Genomic DNA, 21,213 nt, shown 5'->3' with positions numbered 1-21,213 from the left:
AGGGGGAACGAACCGCACGCGCCGCAGCCGCCCGACGCCGCACTGTCTCCGCGGTGCCACTGCCCGCCCTCAATATACTGGCCATGGTGTCACATGGTATGGAATGAACCTGCCATTGGCCAGTCGGGGTCAGCCGCCCCCCCCCGCCACACGGCAGAGCGCGGGAAGCTGGAAAGGTAGCCGACCCCCACAGTGAGGAGAATTAACCCCTCCTCAGCCAAAACCAGCACACTATCTTTAACAAATGATAATGCAAACAGAAATACAGAAAAAGAAAACAGTGCATTGCTTGGCTGGGCAGTTACTGAATGCAGAAGCCAAAAACTGAAGACAGTTTGAAGAAAGAGGCAGGGGATGTTTCCCTGGCTTCTTCCCTCTGCAGATCACCCATCGCCTCTCCCACACTGCGGTGAGAGATACAGAAAAATACAGGATTGGCTTTTCCACAAATACAAGTAAAAAGTTTGAAGATAAACAGCCTTAGCAACCTATCACTAGGAAGAAACTCTGCTTTATTAATTACAGTTGTATGTCTCTATGTGTGCAATATGCTGCCCACAGAGGTGTTATTTCTGGACAAACACACAGCACACTTAATGAAGTACTACCAAAGATGAGACAGAGCACCACAGCATGTTTGGGTTTGTTTTTTTTTAAATATCATCACTGCTTTAATTATTTCTGGGTTTTGCATTGCTCTGCATGCAGTTAGCTCTTAACATATCATATGCAAAATTCTCATTTAACTGTTCTGGGCACCACTGGGCATGCAGTGCCAAATTCCATTTTCACCACTTCTGGGGGAGAGGGTTTGGACTACTATCCTTCAACATAACTATTTGGCATTTAGGCAAAGGAACACATGCTTGCTAGAGGTAATCTTACATTTATGTTTTCTAACTTTCTACGTGAGTTTTGGCTGTTTGCTGTTTTTGAGCTCTGCTTAAAAATCTAAAATTAAAAAAAACCCACAAAACTAAAAACTCTACCAACAGTATTGCTAACGGACCACTTCTCCCTCAGCACACTTAGCTTAACTTTGGCAGCTTCTCCTGCACTTTTTCCTCCTTCACCCACCTCGGTGAGTACAGGAGTGGATTGGAATTGTACTGGTTGGTACTTTCACTGTAAGTTCCCATATTCATTTATGTTCTTTTCCTGCTATCTGGCTTGAAAATGCACCTTAAACTTGTTTATTGTTATCAGCAGTACTGAACTAATCTCCTAAAATACCAGGAAAAAATTACTCCTTTCACACACCAAAGCTGATGCTGACATCTGACAGTAGATGTTTTCTAGACCTGTCATTAATGGGAATAATTAACAAGCATTCATAAAAACAACGTTAAAAAAAAAAAGTAAATTAACTCAAAGGATTTCCCCTTATCAAAGTTTCTAGACATCTGCAGCTTCATCTGCTTCAAAAACCTGGATGCAATTAAACTACCATATGAATAAAAGCAAGTTTCTTGTTCAAATTATAGGAGTGTTGAATAATTATGCACCTGAATTTCAGACAAAGACTTCTGTCAATACGGATTGACAAGAAGAAAACAAGACAAGCTGGAATGCCTTAAAATATCTCCCACAGCACTTGTCATTTATCAGTATAGACAACTACCCAAATTTACAGCTCCCTATTAAACAAAACTACAAATACATCAGGAATGCAACCGTCTGGTTGCAACTCTGAAGTCACAATTTTCATTAATTAGTTTCCTCTTTAAAACTTGGCACAGAGGTTATGTCTGAACAACAACCAGACAATGCATCTAAATCACCCTGCAGTCATGTTTTATTGCAGAACAAAAAAGCAAAAATTGCTCCACCATATTTTAAGTGCTGATGCTGCTATTCAAAACTGATGAAGTGATTGGATAACTGTGAATCTTTCCCCCCTTTCCTCTCCTCCGTGACACGTGCATTCCATTTACCCTAAGAATTGGAAAAGTAACTTCTCAGACAATTCCTATTGCTACATGAAACCTACTATTCATAGTTCATTAGGAAGTTAGGAAACAAATGTTTTAGCCAACTGGTATGCATTTCACTTTTGATTTTTAGGCACTCTGGATTAATTATTAACATTTTTATATCCCATTATTACTACACATAAATGAGAGTCTGAATCTTCAGCTATTCTTAGACATAAATTCACTCAACTTCAGCTTCTCCAGCTTCACCATGCAACCCATTTAACAGGCTCAGAACTTCAAAATAAACCTTACAGATGAAAAATGCAGTCCAGTGCTTCCTGCAGTATTGTAAAATACTGAAGTATGACTGTCAACCGTACCTTTTGAAGTACTTCTGTACATTAAAAATCAAGAAAACATATACTGGGAAGTTGACAGCGCCTCTAGAAAATTCAGCTCCCAGAGCGCTCAAGCTAAACCCCAAACTTACTAACAGCACTAAATGTACATGAATTGGCCAACTCTTATACGAAAATATGGAAACTATCTACCACATATGAACACCTAGAACATACAAGAGAACTCCCCAAGACAAAGAGCACAGTTGTGGAATAAAACTATTTGAGAGAGCTGCTAAAGTTACCCCAACATATTTTTCCTAATGATTTACGGCAGACAGTTTCCAATCATATTTTAAGTTCTTATTAGAACATCATAATGCAAAATATTTTCTAATACAGTGTTCTCAGTTGTTGAAGGGGATGTCATAAAGCCACATTGCAGAGATGCAGAGGAAACAACTGTGGTCCAAGAGTTTTACCAAAGATGTCTCTAAGTGACTTTCTTGTATTCAAGGGACAATTGATCAAACTATGTAGCACATTTTACGAGCAGTTTCTCTGTGCCAGTGCCTGGTAAGTTAAGCCCCTATTAGAGACAACACATTCTGAATTAATATTTATAAAATTCTGCTGCAAATATCAAAACAGTCAAAGAAAGGAGAGCACAACCCAAAGTAATGTAAGTTTTTAGTAAGTTTCCTATACACCCATGGAATGTCAGACTACCAAATGTACATAGGATCCCACAGTGTTTGCAGGCAAAATTCTTCACATAAAGTCAAGGTTAAATTTCCTCAGGAAAAGGTATGTCATCATAACCCCACTTTACCACTTATGTCAAACACGTACTCTATACAGATCTCAAAATGAGAATAAATAAACCACACAGTAGCTCTTTGGGAATAAGAAGGGGCTTTTCAGTTTAAAAACAAAAAAAAGCTCTTTTAAAAATACATAGTCTATTTGTCTTTACATCAGTATCTGATCATCCCAACTACATTAAAGAGTGCACACATCCTTGCAGCACCCCTTATCATAGACTCACGGAGTCATTAAGGTTGGAAAAGACCTCTAGGATCAAGTCCAGCCACCAACCCAACACTACCCTGTCTCCTAAACTATGCCCTGAAGTGCCATGTCTACATGTTTTTTTAATACCTCCAGGGATGGTGACTCCACCGCCTCTCTGGGCAGCCTGTTCCAATGTCTGACCACTCCTTCAGTAAAGAAATTTTTCCTAATATCCAGTCTAAACCTCCCCGAGGCAGCTTGAAGCCGTTTCCTCTTGTCCTATCCCTAGTAACTTGGGGGAAGAGACCAACACCCACCTGACTACAACCTCCTCTCAGGTAGTTGTAGAGAGCGACAATGTCTCCCCTCAGCCTCCTCTTCTCCATACTAAACAACCCCAGTTCCCTCAGCCTCTCCTCATCAGACTTGCTCCCCAGACCCTTCACCAGCTTTGCTGCCCTTCTCTCAACATGTTCCAGCCACTCAACATCATTCTTGTAGTGAGGGGCCCAAAACTGAACATGATATTCAAGGTGTGGCCTCACCAGTGCTGAGCACAGGGGCACGATCACTTCCCTACTCCTGCTGGCCGCACTATTCCTGATACAAGCCAGGATGCTGTTGGCCACCTGGGCACACTGCTGACTCAAGTTCAGCCAGCTGCCAACCAGCACCCCCAGGTCCTTCTCCTCTGGGCAGCTTTCCAGCCATCCTTCCCCAAGCCTGGAGCGTTGTATGGGGTTGTTGTGGCCCAAGTGCAGGACCTGGCACTTGGCCTTGTTAAACCTCATGCAGCTGGCCTCAGCCCATTGATCCAGCCTGTCCAGGTCCCTCTGCAGAGCCTTCTTACCCTCGAGCAGATCAACACTCCCACCCAACTTGGTGTCATCTGCAAACTTACTGAGGGTGCCCTCGATCCCCTCATCCAGATCATTGATAAAGATATTAAACAAGGCTGGCCCCAACACTGAGGCTTTCTGAAAAGACCTGTCTGGGAATTACATTTTTTGTTCCATACAAAATTAAACATTTCCACTTCTACCATTACTAAAACTTGAAACATTGGAAATATTTCATTTTCTATAGAGTGGAAAGTTTTCAAAAATGCTTGGGCAGAATGCCAGCAAGCTGGTGAAATGGCCCAAGAACCCAGGTGCTAATGCCTACCTATGTACTTAGGTGACAGAAAAGCACATAAGTTTTTAATAGACTCAACACATTCCTGCAGAACGTTTCAATTCTATTTAGTTAGGGTTCTGCATCCAAAAAAGCCTTCCAATGGAAAAGTTTTAATGCACACCCGTCAAAATTAGTATCATCATCTTTAATATTCTTTAGGAAATTAAATATATTTATTTATCCCATCATTATAGAGCTGGGGATTGGTACTCAGCCTTTTACCTCACCTCTTCAACTGTAAAACCTCTTTCCATTTCCAAAATTGTCTTTTCAGATACTTTGCATTCCTTGCTAAGGTGCCATTCTCAAGTGCCCTGCACACAGGAGCACAGATCCAAGTAAAGAACTCTTACTCAGAACCAAAAGCTGGATTTTTCATAGCTGTGCTACCAGAAAAACAATATGTATAGCTGAAGAGACAGGATAAGAAAGTAGAAGTAATCGTTATTTTCTGATCCTATATAGATACTTCTCCAAAACACAACCAACTTCTTGCTAAGTAGCAGTCAGATAAAATACTGGGAAAGGCAACACAGTCTAACTGGAGACATGACAGTAATCCATATGAACCAGCAGGCAAGCTAGCAAATCTGAATGAAACTGGACAAGCTCAGCAAAACTTAATCCATAAATATCTCACTGAGCTCTCAATAATTAGTCTTTCATACATTTTAGCTTCAGTTTTGCAAATTCATATATAAGCAAAAGTATAAACTTGGTCAGAAACATACCTCAGTCTATAGCTAATGAAAATTTAGATTTTACATCCATTCTGTGTTGCTCTTCATGGTGAAACTCATATATTAATTTCTCTGCCTATTTTTTCATACTTCTTGCTGCACTGTTACTGAATCACCAAAACAGTCACTGTTTTATTTTGCAGGTTTTCTAACCAGAGCATTTAAGTGGTCATAATTACTATGTGACTTCAGACACAACTGTATTGGTTGGACAGTGGGAACTGCAGAAGAGGAGAGGTAACAAGCTGTCAGGGTAAGCGGGGCCTTCTGGCCTGAACCCTCCATCAGGGACAACATAAAATCATAAAACAGTTCGGGCTGGAAGGAACCTTCAAAGATCATCTAGTCCAACCCCCTGCCATGGGCAGGGACATCTTTTACTAGATCAGGTTGCTGAAAGACACGTCCAACCTGATTTTAAATGTTTTCAGGGATGGGGCCTCCACAACTTCTCTGGGCAACCTGTTCCATTGCCTCACCACCCTCACCATAAAAAACTTCTTCCTTTTGTCCAATCTAAACCTACCTTCTTTTAGTTTAAAATGGTTGCCCCTTCTCCTGACACTACAGGCCTTGGTAAAAAGTCTCTCCCCATCTTTCTTATAAGCCCCCTTTAAGTACTGAAACACTGTAAGGTCTTGCATATTAAGGACAGAGACATACTAAGAATTAATGTCTTTACCAATAAGCCATAATTCACTGTATGTCTTACAAAAAATACAATAAATCAAATTAAATTGACTTTAAAAAGGGGCCCTCTGTATCACCAAATTAATACTGTAAAACAAGTAGGCTTGAAAATCCAGAACCCTAAAAGCTTCCTTGTCTTCACTGCCCAAGCAACCCTCAGCCTGAAGTTAATTTACAAATGTATTCTCCCACAGACACCGAAGAGCTAGTGACTTGGCAACGCTTGAGGCAACTAGTAATAAAAAGTGCACAGTAAACATATGTTCCATTTGAGTTGCTTCCTTTGTTCTGGTGACAAACAACGCAAACAACTTTGCATTCAAGTTCTACTTCACCCACACGCCCATGTAATTCTCTTTCCTTCAATGAAGTAAGGAGGATTTACTCATCACTCTCCCATTTTGGAGGAATACAGACTACATTTGAAGAATCTTATTGTATTGCAGATAGCTTATGGTTTCAGAAAGATCTGTAGTGTAAAGGACAGGTGTTTACTGCCTGTTTCCTGCTCAAGGAGGTGACAGGCAGTTGTATATTCTGAAGTGAGCATGCTCAAAGCCTATATGCAAGGTGCTGAAGAGGGGAAGCCACTTGTACAATAAGAAAATAGGTTTAACAACCTGCAGAAACACTTGAACAAATACAAGTACTTCCAAGGTTCTCCCTAACCAAAATCCACAAGTTTAACTTTTATGAATCAAGCTGTCAGTCATGTAAAATAAGTTCAGCTATTAATGAAAAAAACACAATAAATGTACAATAATGAGGAAATGACCTAATGGACCAAAGCAGATTGACTTAATTTGTTATTAATTAACTGCCTGAAGGAGAAACTGTAGAGGGAGTGGCCAAACACCAGGATAACCTTTAACAGAATACTTTCCTCTCAATAAATGAGATTTTCATTTTTGGTATGCTCCAGGAAGAATTAAAAAAAGAAAAAAAGACAGAAAAAGATACTATTCTCTGCATGCTGGCAAGACTACTGGAACGTGTCACTGATGATAAATTAAATTAATGCCCACATGCAGAAGCATTTAATCATGAAGAACAAGCTAACAAAGTGAAACACTATCAGCCTTGTTTTACTCTCACCCCGGCCTTTATAGTAAAACTGTTCTTAGCAACTTCTTTTTTATAATTATATTAATTACCACATTCTAGGGAGAAAAATAACCCTGAATAGCAATTACAGTTTCTCCGAGGGTAACAGAAATGTTACTAAATAAAGAATATCACTATGTAGAGTTCCATGCCTAGGAGGAGCTGCACCATTTACAGTTTCTCTTTGTTATTAAAAATGTCCTGTAATCTAAATAATGATTTCTCTGTAACTGCATTTACACATGCAACAATTGCAAAGATAGAACACTACTCTCACCTATGTTTTCCTCTTCATCTATTGAAGTCTTCTGTTTAAACAAGAGTTTCTAAAATTAACACGAAAGTATTTTCACTCCTGTTCCCCTACTACCAAAATATATTTGCCAATGGCCAGGCCACTCATCATGCTGACCTGCATATCTTGGCCCTGTCTAATTCACAAGCTCACAGCCCTCTTCTCTTCAGCCTACTTGTCATTCTCAACAAATTTCCTCTACAAACCTTCCTTCATACCTCAGCCATCTGGGATTGCTTCTTTATTCCACCGCATTTCCAACTTCCTCACCTCTCACCCCTTGCTCTCTGAAAAGAGATCTTTCCTGGAAATAATTTTGTTACATTTCTTAAGTCAGGCAGAATACTGTCCAACTTTTTGCCTCAATGCAGTAAGGGATGAAAGAAAGACTGGGACATATGTGTATCACTTGAACAGCATTGCACAAATTCGGCACAGAAAACTTTCCAAATTAATGCCCATGCACTAAGTTCCCTTCCCATTTCCTTCAAAAAACAGAAAGTGTTTTTCAAAAGAGCAATTTGTACCAGAGACTATTCTCAGAGGCTCAAACTAGCCCTTTCATGTTTTCCATTTCAGACAAATACACTAAAACTTTCTTGACATTAGGTCTCTGCAATCAACTGTCTCGATCAATGGACTTTATTCCATTGTACAGGAATGGACCATTCCAGTAAATGTAATAACTGCTACACTAAGAGGCAAAAAGGCACTTGTCTGATTTGCTTAGGTTGTGTTTTTACTATCCTGATCATATGTTCTGTTGCTACATCTCCACTATGCAGGCTTCCACTAAATGTAAGAGGCAGAAGAATCAGATGTGCACCCACCCAGAAAAATATGGCCTGATGTGTCAACCTATTGAGACCACTCTTGAACATCCTGCTTCTAATATCCAAATATAAGCTTCTTCAAGTTTGCAACATTAAGTTAGATTAGTAGCCCAAATAAGGTGCAAATACTAGGCAGAGATACTTTAGGAATTACTAAAATGACACAGCCAGAAACTGAAAATTTTAGCAGGATGAAAATTGCTTGTGGGGAGAAACAGCAAAACCACCCTAGCCTCCCACGTACAATGGGAGACTGCCCCAGAGCATAGAGCTACACCCAGCCAAACACTTTTGAATGAAGTAATAATGGAGTAAGTTTTATTTAAAAATAAACACAGAACAGATTTTCTCTCCAGTAAACTAGGAAGCCAAAAATCAAAGCATGTAGAGCTTGTATGCTGTAAAAGTAGCATCTGTCACAGAATCCACACCGCACCACAGAAAGATACTGGAGTGATGTATGCTACAGGGTGCTGGCTCTAAATGCTATTTAGAGCATGACTAGCACTCCCAAAAGGATAGCCTTATCTTATGGGATCGAGAAGCAGGGAGCCTTCATTATGTGGTCTACCCCAAATCCATTTTACCTTTTCTTACATGGAAAAATATTCAGTTTGTCTGTAACTCAGCTTCTCCCTCTATCAAACTAGAATCATACATATTGGTAGGTTTAGTGACTGCTTAAAATCCTTGAAGGCATGCTATTAGGTAACTATAACATTATGCATCTACTTTCAGTACTCCCCAAGACACTTTAAAATAAGTTCACAAAAAAAATCATTAAATAAATAAAAAATTATGTTCAACTTAACTTCTTGAATATGTGAACATTTAGCATACTAGGGAAAAACCAATAGCTGTCCAACAAATTAAATACAGGAAAACCAGACTTACATTTGTGTTGCAGAGTTTATATTGCTTGTAAGTGCCAATGCACACAATTGCTGCAGCCCTTTGAGGCTGGGGCTGACCCTGGACTGCCTGGTGTGATGCAGACCCATGATGGTTTGAGTCACTGCTGTGAAACAGGCTTTGAGATACAGGAAATGAAGATGACTGATAAACTGAGGGTCCCAGGACTTGATGTCCAGCCTGAGGCCCACTTTCTTCTTGATAAAGATTCCCATGTTGAAGTGAAGGACTAGCTGCCTGGCTGTAAGTGTTCATGAGACTTGGACTCTGCTGAAATATGTGGTTCCTTGATGACTGTCGCTGCCGCCGAAGTTTCTCGGGCTGCTGACCAGTATCAGTTTGTAAAGGTAAAATGTATGGCACTTTTCCATATCCGTACTTTCCAGGACCAATAGGATTTCTGTTTCTGCTTCTAAAAACATAGAAAGAGAGAAAAGACAGTTACTGAAGTGAAGGAGTAGTTAGATACTTATATGACTTGTTATTTGTCAAAGTTATTCACTCCAAAGCAACAGGTAACCAGAAACTTCAATCTATTCTACAGAAAATATGTACAAGTTGTAGTCTTGCTTGGTGTATTGGGAATCTCTGAAGAAGTCTACTGATTGAGCTAAATCCTGGGCCCTTTTTGGCTGAGTGTCACATGGGAAGTCACTTAGTGTCAACTAGCAAAGGCAAATGGTTAGGTATGGTATAAAGTAGCAGTTTGGGGGTGCCTCTGTCCCAGCCTTTTGAATGCTAAATCCTTTGCAGCAAGAAGCACTAGATTCTTCCCCAGAGCAACACCTAGATGCATTGTCCAGCCCACCTGGAAGAACTGCTGTCTGGAAAACTAGGAGGGGCCATGCAAAAGTCAAAAATGAGACCGATATTAGACTGTTAATCTCCAGTTCAGGGTCATGAATCTGAACTGAAAAGAACTGAAAAGAACTGAAGGATATGCAAATGGTGACATAAATGAGGACTCTTCAGCCTGGAAAAAAATTATTAAACGGGCATATAGTAGTCTTAGACATAGAATGACTAGTATCTGAAAGAAGGACCCATGGCTTAAGGCAGCAAGTGTCCAAAAGCTGCTGGAATTATTTCCAAAAAATAGAAAAACTTGATTTTAAGGGAAGCCAGTCTTTTTTTCTAGTAAAATGGTTGATCACTGCAACAAGCATACAACAGTGTCTAAGAAATGAAAGAAATAACACATTCTTACTGTGAGTTCCTGACTCATCCTGGCTTCTTTTTCTACACTGAAACTTTGAAATTATGCTGGAGTCCACTCTGATGAAGAAATGAGGCACCATTTCTGGTAGCTTCAGTTTCCAGCACCCTTACGATGACATGCCTGTGGTTACATCAAGGCTCATCAGGGGTGAATCCTCCTAGTTAGGGCCAGAATAACCCAAGACACTGCCGTGTACCACTGAATACAAGCTTCAGTTTGCTCAGGTTGTGCAGTAATTATGACCTGGAATTTTCAGGGGAATACGCTTCCTCTGAAATGGAAGGTTAACTTTTTGTAGCTGGGAACATCACATTTCTTTCAACGTACAAACTTCTGGAAACAAAGTGGAAACACAACCTCTAATTATTAATATCTTTATCAGTGTTCATGCATTAATTTAAACCAATATTGCCTGGACTGAAACTATTCCGAACACTGTCTGTTTTGCCTTAAAGCGTATTAGGAATGCTTGGTGGTAATTAACTTTTATAATTCTTGGGGAGTGTCAGGGAGAATTTATGATGTCGTGCAGCAATGAGGGAGGGAGTGTTATGTGGGTCCATACACAATAAGAAAACAACAGCGAAAGGGGAATCGGAAAGGAAGAGGACAATCAGCCAACACCTACCGTTAACTTAATAATCAGAATTAAAATAACATTGCTGACAGTTTGCTTTATGCTAAGTTGACCCAGCTTTGATCTGCTGGTAGGAGATGGAGGTAGGTCAAGCCCTGATGGCTTGTTGGGAGTTTTCAGTTGCCAGCAGGACTTTTTCTTACCTGTCATTCATTAGGATTACCTGTATTCATTATAAGCCACATAACTCACTCCTCCCCACAGCATGGCTTGGAAGCTCCTCCTTATTGGTCTTTTTTTCTTTTGTTTTAATGCACACTGTCATGACCCAGGTCAGAGTTGGGATGCTCTCTCATTTAATCCAGCAAGTAAAGGAGGAAAAAAGAATTAGAAAATAACAGCACACCCCTAAGCTTTGTGCCTACTTAGCCAGACCTAAACTAGAGTGAGATTTTGCAGCATTAGACTTTACATATCCAGGTATGCTAAGAACCAACAGAGTCATCCTTCTTAATGCAGCAATGATTAAGAAAAGCATTTGAATAGGATGTTGAGCATGTGTTGCTACAGGAGTGAAGTTGGGTGTGTGAACCACCATCAACAGCTCTCAGACAAACTCTGAAAATCCAATTTGAGCAAGATCTGAGTTTTAGACAACTTTGACAAAGCTTTTCCAGCAAGGTATTAGATTCTGTCCTTACAAGTCCGTGGTTCCCCAGCATTAATAGAAATAATTACAAGAGTCTGGCAGCAGAATGGAGCCCCATATTTCTCCCACCAGCACAATTCCCAAAATAGCTGTATTTAGAAATTATTTAATATATTTCTAAAACCTGCAACATGCTGCACTGCACAGATATATCAAGGATATGACTGTGTCAATACAAACTCTTCACATAGTCTATATGAAAACAGCAGTAATCAATAATGCTTAGGTTCCTTCTGATAAACACAGTCCCTGCAGGGCAGATATTGTTTACAGATGGATTTACTTAGGTATTAAAACCATGAGTTGGAGCACCAATCATGAGAATGATTGCAGGGTTGAACTCCAATAGGTATGACACAGCAACCACTGGCACTAAGATACGAGCATTATCATGCTCAGAGCTGCAGCAGTTAAAAAGCACTTTACTGCTCATTTAACTATACAACAAATAGTTAAAAATCAGAAGAAACCCAATGCCCAGAGAAGAGAAAACACCAACTGTTTGAAAAACAGGTGACAGGAAAAAGAGGCCTGGGACTTTATTCTGCAGGATTACTCAGTGTTTCTCACTTCAGTAAATCCAGTGCTCTTTTTGCCCACGCTTGGGCCCTTCAGGAAGTTACCAACTACCTTCAACATCAATCTTCTCAAGCTGAACCAAATATGACTGTATTAGCAGAACAGTCATGCTAATTTTCCATTGCCTGTAAATTAATGTACATAGTCAGAAATTTAATCGGTTTGTCAGGTGTACTTCCTTCTCACAGTCCATACAGATGTGCAGACACAACTTAGGACTGGGGAGAGCTACGTTTGTATGCTACATATATTTCATTTAGAGAAAAGTTCCTCCTCCTAGATCAGCCAGATCAGCTCAGGTAGAGAAACAACATGCTCCCAGGTTTCTCTTATGCTAGGCCAGTTAACTTTACACAAGGGCTTTTGGCTGCGTATTACATCAGTCAAGATTTCTGCCACTGCTGATCTACTCACGTTAATACAAGTATTTAATGTAGGCCAAGCCTTTTAATTGCATCTAATAAAAAGACACCAATCAATGATTGCCTGCAATACTTTCCATGGAGAAAGGTCCTAAATAACCCTTCAAGAATTCGAAGCAACAGAAAGGAAGAAGTATCAAAAAGGCAAGGATAAGTAAATCTTGCCAGCTCCATCACCTGTTAGGCTCTCTGGCTAAACTGTCTAGTATATCGAATAAACAATAATAAAAAATTTTTCAGTTCTTTACTGGGTTAAGAAGAGAAAGAGGGAATTAAAGAGGAAAATAAGTATTCAGCAATATTTGCAGTCAGTTAGGATGAAGAGTGCATGTACTATGGCCAAGCAAAAATGGGGAAAAAATGCCACTAAGAACTGCTTAACAGAAAAATTCATGTTGAGAAGCAAATAGCTGCATTAAGTGTTTCTTGTCAGACCATAGCCAGTAGACATCTCTGATCTATTGTGTTCATCTCAAGAAGCAGCATAACAGCTGTTTAATGCAGATCTGGCAATCTTCTTTCTTTGGGCACAGTTCTCAAACACATACACCTCCCTGATTGCTCAGACAAATATGTTTAGCACTTTGATAACAAAAATGATGGGCCCCTTTAAACTTAAGCCAACCTAAATATACTCTGAATTCAAAGATACATTTGCCCAGACAAGTATGAAAATCAGGTTTTGTGCTATTAGCGTAAGGATTATAGCAAACATTGTAAAATAATTATTAGCTAGTATTCTTACTGGTCTAACCATTAACATTTTCTCTCATGCTGAGGATAAGTCAGCTGAGAATGGTGAGAACTGGCCCCTCACCACACATTTTGAGTGATAAAAAGAATTTTCTTGTAGTAGCTTTTTCTAAATTTAGCCATAAGCATACATGTTCCTTGGTCAGCAAATAAATGCATTATCACTGCCTCACAGGGTTTATGCTAAGAACAATGCTTTGAAGCTCAAGTGAGGTTCACTACAAATGAAGTACAACCAAGGATATGCAGCATCTTTAAAATACACACGTAAGACTATAGATTTCTTGGCCCTCCACCTGTTCTCTTAAGTACTCGTTAAAAAGCCTCTCTCCAACACACCTTCTCCATTTTTCCCTTTTTCCGTCACTTCCTTTCCCCTTACATTTCTCCCACTGTACTCTAAACGGAGGTTCCCTGGGTCACTTCCAGCTGAAGCATAACTAATTTTCTTTCTCTTCTGACGTCAGACAGACTAAAGAGTGTATTTTACGTAAGCTTTGCAGCATTTGATTCAACTTATCTCCTAGTGTCAAAATACTTCTCTTGTAAATGAAAAACTGCAAGGTTAAACATAAGCAAAAACTCCCATTTATGACACCACGGAAGACCCACACAAGAGATCCAGTTCTTAGGAATCAAATGGCAAGATGGACATCATCAGATCCCAATGGATGTGATGAACAAAATAGCAGCCATGTCTCCACCAACTAGCAAAAAGGAAACACAAGCTTTCTTGGGCGTTGTGGGTTTTTGGAGAATGCATATTCCAAATTACAGTCTGATCGTAAGCCCCCTCTATCAAGTGACCTGGAAAAAGAATGATTTCAAATGGGGCCCTGAGCAACGACACGCCTTTGAACAGATTAAACGAGAAATAGTTCATGCAGTAGGGCTTGGGCCAGTCCGGGCAGGACAAGATGTAAAAAATGTGCTCTACACTGCAGCCGGGGAGAATGGCCCTACCTGGAGCCTCTGGCAGAAAGCGTCAGGGGAGACCCAAGGTTGACCCCTAGGGTTTTGGAGTCGGGGATACAGAGGGTCCGAAGCCCGCTATACTCCAACCGAAAAGAGATATTGGCAGCATATGAAGGGGTTTGAGCTGCTTCAGAAGTGGTTGGTACTGAGGCACAGGTGCTCCTGGCACCCCAACTGCCAGTGCTGGGCTGGATGTTCAAAGGAAACGTCCTCTCTACACACCATGCAACTGATGCTACATGGAGTAAATGGGTTGCACTGATCACCCAGCGGGCTCGAGTAGGAAACCCCAGTTGCCCAGGAATCTTGGAAGTGATTATGGACTGGCCAGAAGGCAAAGATTTTGGATTATCACCAGAGGAGGAGGCAACACATGCTGAAGAAGCCCCACTGTATAACAAGCTGCCAGAAGATGAGAAGCAATATGCCCTGTTCACTGATGGGTCCTGTCGCCTTGTGGGAAAGCACCGGAGATGGAAGGCTGATGTATGGAGTCCTACACGACAAGTAGCAGAAACTGCTGAAGGAGAAGGTGAATCAAGCCAGTTTGCAGAGGTAAAGGCCATCCAGCTGGCCTTAGACATTGCTGAACGGGAAAAGTGGCCAGTGCTCTATCTCTATACTGACTCTGGGATGGTGGCAAATGCCCTGTGGGGCTGGTTACAGCAGTGGAAGCAAAGCAACTGGCAGCGTAGAGGTAAACCCATCTGGGCCGCCACATTGTGGCAAAATATTGCTGCCCGGGTAGAGAACCTGGTTGTAAAGGTACGGCATGTGGATGCTCACGTCCCCAAGAGTCGGGCCACTGAAGAACATCGAAACAACCAGCAGGTAGATCAGGCTGCCAAGATTGAAGTGGCTGAGGTGGATCTGGACTGGCAACATAAGGGTGAACTATTTCTAGCTCGGTGGGCCCATGACACCTCAGGCCATCAAGGGAGAGATGCAACATACAGGTGGGCTCGTGATCGAGGGGTGGACTTGACCATGGATGTTATTGAACAGGCTATCCACGAATGTGAAACATGTGCTGCAGTCAAGCAAGCAAAGAAGGTAAAGCCTCTGTGGTATGGGGGACGATGGCTGAAATATAAATATGGGGAGGCCTGGCAAATTGACTATATCACACTCCCACAAACTCGTCAAGGCAAGCGCCATGTGCTTACAATGGTAGAAACAACAACTGGCTGGCAGGAAACATATCCTGTCCCCCACGCCACTGCCCGGAACACTATCCTGGGTCTTGAGAAACAAGTCCTGTGGTGACATGGCACCCCAGAGAGGATTGAGTCAGACAATGGGACTCATTTCCGAAATAACCTCATAGACACCTGGGCCAAAGAGCATGGCATTGAGTGGGTGTATCACATCCGCTATCACACACCAGCCTCTGGGAAAATTGAACGGTACAATGGACTGTTAAAAACTACACTGAGAGCAACGGGGAGTGGAACATTCAAGCACTGGGATACACATTTAGCAAAAGCCACCCGGTTAGTCAACACGAGGGGATCTGCCAATCGAGCTGGCCCTGCCCAGTCAGAAATCCTACACACTGTGGAAGGGGATAGAGTCCCTGTAGTGCATGCAAAAAGTATGTTGGGCAAAACAGTCTGGGTTCTTCCTGCCTCCGGCAAAGGCAAACCCATTCGTGGGATTGCTTTTGCTCGAGGACCTGGGTGCACTTGGTGGGTGATGTGGGCGGATGGAGAAATCCGATGTGTGCCTCAAGGGGATTTGATTTTGGGCGAAAACAGCCAATGAATTGAATGGCACAATGCGAACTGCTATGTAATATTGTGTGTCACCTCTGTGTTGTATCAATGATATCAGAGTACGAGCCTCCCAACCCATGGAAGATAGACTGTGAAACAAGCAGTGCAGCAGTGGTGGAACGATGACTGACTTGGTATGCAGCAACCCAACGCCACACACACCATCTCTCCCACCCTGAAAGACTGATACAACAGATGGAGCCCAGAGTCATGGACTGGATGAACTCAATGGACATTTTTATGGACATTTTACAGGGAAGGTCCATGAACTAAGGGAATGATGTCTGTGTATTATGTTAAAGGATGGGAAGGGGAGAGGTGGTGGTTGGTAAGGTTATATTGGCTGGTATGGGACCTGGGCATGGTGTAAATGGTATGCAATAAGGTGTGGAGAATGTGCTGGTTTTGGCTGAGAAGGGGTTAATTCTCTTCACCATGGGGGGTCAGCTACCTTTCCAGCTTCCCATGCTCTGCCGAGTGGCAGGGGCTGGGAGGGGCAGGGCCATGGTGGGGGCGGCTGACCCCGACTGGCCAATGGCAGGTTCATTCCATACCATGTGACACCATGACCAGTATATTGGGGGGGCAGTTTCCGGCTCGGGAGCGGCACGGCATTGGGTCAGCGGGCGGTGAGTGCCTGCGTCACGTGCGGTTTGTTTCGGCCGTTCGTTCCCCTCCCCCGGGGTTTTGTGCCTCTCGTTGTTCTCCTTTACGTTGCATTTCTGTTGTTTCTTTTAATTTTAGTTATTAAACTGTTCTTATCCCAACCCAGGAGCATTACCCTTCTGATTCTCTGCCCCATCTACCGTTGGGGGAGTGAGCGAGGGAGCGACTGTGTGGGGCTGAGCTGCCAGCTAAACCATGACAAAGTATTAAAACTATTGTGAGCATATTTGACCTAGAAATTTCAACTACTAGAAGACAGAGTAACCAACTACACTGAAAAAGTGCATCTTCTGTAGAAAAATGGGCTATACCATAGGGGTGAGTCTTCTGTCATTTCTGTATTATATTAGGGACAAAGAATATTTACATTTTTCTGACAAAGTAGAATTAATTCGTAAGTTCACTAAGTAAATTACCTCTTGGCAACAGGTTTAATTAACTGTGTTAACAGAAAAGAGATACATGTGAACTATCTTAAATGAAATTTTCCATCCTTGGAGTTTGCCACTAATATGGTCGTGAGCCAGCCTAGCATAGTTGCAATACACCCAGTACAATAACTTACTATATTGGCTTTTGCTGATCTCCCAGCAAGTGCTATATAACTTTATGTCACTTTCAATGCTGAGACAGGATTCAGGATTCTGAACCCAAAATACTGCAGTCCTCTTTCTCTATTTCTTGAATAACACCTCTGATCCCAGGAAATTTACTTGCAAGTCTACGAATTTTTCCCCTTAGCTTCATCTTTCACGGTTAATTAAAAAATGTAACTGTGCCGTTGGCAGGTAAACCAGCAGAAATTCAATGCAAGTAACCACAGAACTCTGCTGAGATGCATTACAACTGTCATGGGAGCTTCGTTGTGTTTCTACCCCTTACTGACAGGGCGAGAATTCATTGGTCAAATCCATGGTCTCACCCAGCTGAATGGTAGCAGCTTTCTCACTTCCCCTCCTCTCCTTCAGTCAACCCACTTCAGGAGGGGTTAAAATGTTCAGCAGTAAGATTAAGAAAGCTTCTTGGGTGGCTTGCAATTATAGTATCAGGTTAGGTTTTTATTTTTGGTAATACCATTCAAAGTGTGCTCACAGTGTAACCAAAGTGATGAAATTAATCAACCAGGGATGTTGTTATATTATGGGAACATGGAGTGTACAAATCAGTGTATCTGTTGATCTGTATTTTAGTCCCTAGGTAATCATTAATGTGAACAAAACAATAGACAATGTGGTTCTGTCAGAAAAGGATGACAAAATGTAGTTTCATGTAGTGGACTGAGAAAACTGGCCAGGACTGCCAAGATTAAGAACCAAGTAGGTAAAAGGTAATTCTGGCAGGGGGAGATCGTGACCACCGACTCACGGACCACCGACCCAAGTAATACCACCTACTCAAAAGAGAACAATGGAAGAGGGCAACTGAGCCTGTGCAGTAAGTTACATATGGAACGAGCAAGTTTGTACCAATCAGTAGAAAGGACAATAATGAATATGTATGAATATGTAATTTTTTTATCTATAAATTGTATGGGAAAGGTGTGTAAGGTATGTACGTTAGGAGGAGCGATCCCCCATGCATCCAGCGGCGTGAATAAAGAATGCCTGCTCTTTAATACTAAATTGGTGTTAAAGAGTTGTTTCTGATTTTACCGCGTTTTTCGGTAACAGTTTTGGCACCCCAGATGGGACCCTGCTTTTGAATCTCGACGGATCTGCGGGATCGTGGGACCTCCAGCTGGCACCAAGGGATTCTCAGGGAGAGCTTCCAATCCCCAGACTGGAGAATTCTTAGCAAGATCCCCTAGATTGAGGTAAACAAGGCATTCTTTTAAGAAGAAACAGGTAGAATAATACATGGGGTTAGCTTCCCACATAGGATAGGATAGTGGGTTAAAGTCCCACAGGCCTGTCCATAAGGTGCGGCAAAAGCTACGCAGGGTTGGGGCCAAGAGGTACCTCAGTTGGTAAGTCTCTGCTAGGCGAAAGCCTGTGGAGCGGGGCCCAAGGGCAGGGGAGTATTCAACAGGGGGTTGAAGTCTCCAGGGATATCTAGCAGGGGAGTAGAGATCCCATTGGGGGATTTCCAGTGAGAGTGGAATCCCAGGGATTTCCAGTGAGAGTAGAATCCCAGAGGGAGCTCTAACAGGGGTTGGAGTACCTCTGACAAGTATTTGTGATTGTGCACTATCACAACTACTAGTTGATTGGGAGATGGGAACACTTCTGAGTAAGAAACCTATCCCACAAAGAACACCTTTGGGATGTATTTTGAAGCATTGGAAATACATCGGGCGTGGTGACCCACTAACTCGGAAACAATTAATTGAATATTGCAATCTTGGTGGCCAATGTATCAACTGGAAGGTGTGGAGAAATGGCCAGAAAACGGGACATTACTTTATAATACCATCTTGCAATTAATGTTGTTTTGTAAAAGCGAAGGCAAATGGAAAAAAGTGGCATATGTTGATTTGTTCTTTACACTGTGGAATCATCCAGAGTGGCAGAAACAGTGTGGGATACGTCCACAAGATTCAATGGCAATGTTTTTGAAAAGAGGAAAATGTGGTGAGAACTTGAAAAAGTGTTGTTCTACTTGTGATACTGGATACTTTGCTTGATGAAACTGACAAGAAAATAGTATTGAATACAGCCAGAAGGCAGGCGGAGAGAGCACATGCTAATAGGAATTTACAGGGGACAGTGGATCAGAATTTTCCATCTACAGATCCCGAGTGGGACCCTAATCAACTGGGACCCAGGGGAATGTTGACTAGATATCAGAGATAGATTTTATTTGGAGTAAGACATGCAATGCCAAAAGCAATAAATTGGTCAAAATTTATGAAGTGAGACAAGAATTAAATGAGTCCCCTTCAGGCTTTATAGAAAGACTGCAGGTAACTGCCAGAAAATATACTAATTTGGACCCAGAAAAAACACAAGCAGCAATTCAATTGGTCTCTATATTCATAAGACAATCAGCCCCAGATATTGATAAGAAACTTCAGAAACTAGTAGAACCTGAATCTAGGGATTTGGGTAAAATGTTTGAAGTAGTTTGGCATGAAGGAGACTGAGGAAATCAACCCTAGCTGAACACCTGGTTACACTGAAGCTAGAGAATAAAGAAATAGAATTTTTGGTAGATACGGGAACCAATTATTTGGTATTGAATAGATGCAAAGAGAAATTTAGTCATAAATCAGTAGATGTGGTAGTGCAACAGGACAAAGAAAAATTAGCCTCTCTTAGAGCTATTAAATTTTAAATTGAAGAAACAATGGATAACTGACCAGTTTCTGCATATGCCTGAATGCCCACTACCTCTGTTATGATGAGATCTATTAAGTAAATTAGATATACAAATAACTTTTAAAGATGGAGATATTAAATTACTAATACCAGAATCAAAAGCCATAGAGGCGAGAGTATTTATGTTACAGGATTCCTCCAGGAAAGAACAGATTCCCAGAGAAGTGGAAAATGTAGTAATTCCTTTAGTTTGAGCAAGTGGAGTTCTGGAGCGATCTAAATTAGCAGAGCCAGTAAAAGTAACATTAAAACCTGGAGCCAAGCCGGTAAGACAAAAACAATACCCTATTAAGTGGGAGGCTCGAAACAGATTAGAGAGGTTATTTACAAAATTTTTAGAATATGAGCTTTTAGTAGAATGTGAATCAGAATATAATTCTCCTATAGCGGCAGTAAAGAAATCTGGAGGCAAAGAATATCAACTAGTTCAGGATTTAAGGGTTATAAATCAGATAGTCCAAGATATACATCCAGTAGTGGCTAATCCATACACTTTACTGACCTCGTTAAAAGAGGAGCATAAATAGTTTACTGTACTAGATGTGAAGGATGCCTTCTTTTGCATATCTCTATCTCTACAACAGTAGCATAATAAAAATTTAGAATAATTAGGTAATAATAAGTGAGACCTAGAGCATATCAGGCAGATTAATAACCAGATGAGAGGTGGGACAGTACAAAGTCAACCTGAGGCCACAACCACTCCAGCTAGCTATTCATGTTGCCAGGAAATACTTCATGTGATCTTTATTGCTATAGGAACCTGTTTGGAATTTTATTCAGAAGGAAAATAAACATCTTTTTCATATGGCTTTAAATGCCCCAAGTGCTACCAAAATGAATCCTTTGATTACAACTGCTGCTTTTAGATTTTTCTGGAAAATTTATCCTCAGAAAAGGATCAAAACCTTCTCCCTCTGCCTTCATCCTGCACATGCACCAACCCCCAATAAACTTTTATAACCATATTGGGTTTGGGGTGAAATGCATCACATTTTCTTTCTGTTAGAGAAAAAATGAAAGGAGGGATGGCTAAGTACTTGAGCTGGTTTTCATTCCAAGTACTAAGAAAAGTAAATACCCAAGCCAATAAATATAAAGCTTCAGATCTTGAGAAAATAATACATTCTTGAATCACAGAAACACAGAATGACAGGGATTGGAAGGGACCTCTAGAGATCATCTTGTCCAACCCCCCTG

The 21,213-nt window shown here is 41.3% G+C and overlaps 1 protein-coding gene across 2 annotated transcripts in view; it reads right to left on the bottom strand.

Annotated features, from left to right (window-relative positions):
* Positions 1–21,213, bottom strand: part of THSD4 (thrombospondin type 1 domain containing 4) — a 349,965-nt gene that overhangs the window by 283,883 nt on the left and 44,869 nt on the right. For both annotated transcript variants that reach the window (XM_075100208.1, XM_075100207.1), the window contains exon 5: positions 9,004–9,433. In XM_075100208.1, coding sequence (XP_074956309.1) covers positions 9,004–9,433 — 430 coding nt within the window. The remainder of the gene's footprint in view (positions 1–9,003; positions 9,434–21,213) is intronic.

This window comes from Phalacrocorax aristotelis, chromosome 7 (assembly GCF_949628215.1).
Source record: "Phalacrocorax aristotelis chromosome 7, bGulAri2.1, whole genome shotgun sequence".
Classification (NCBI taxonomy): Eukaryota; Metazoa; Chordata; class Aves; order Suliformes; family Phalacrocoracidae; genus Phalacrocorax; species Phalacrocorax aristotelis.
The sequence above is the reverse complement of the archived record's forward strand: the minus strand, read 5'-3'. Positions and strand labels throughout refer to the sequence as shown.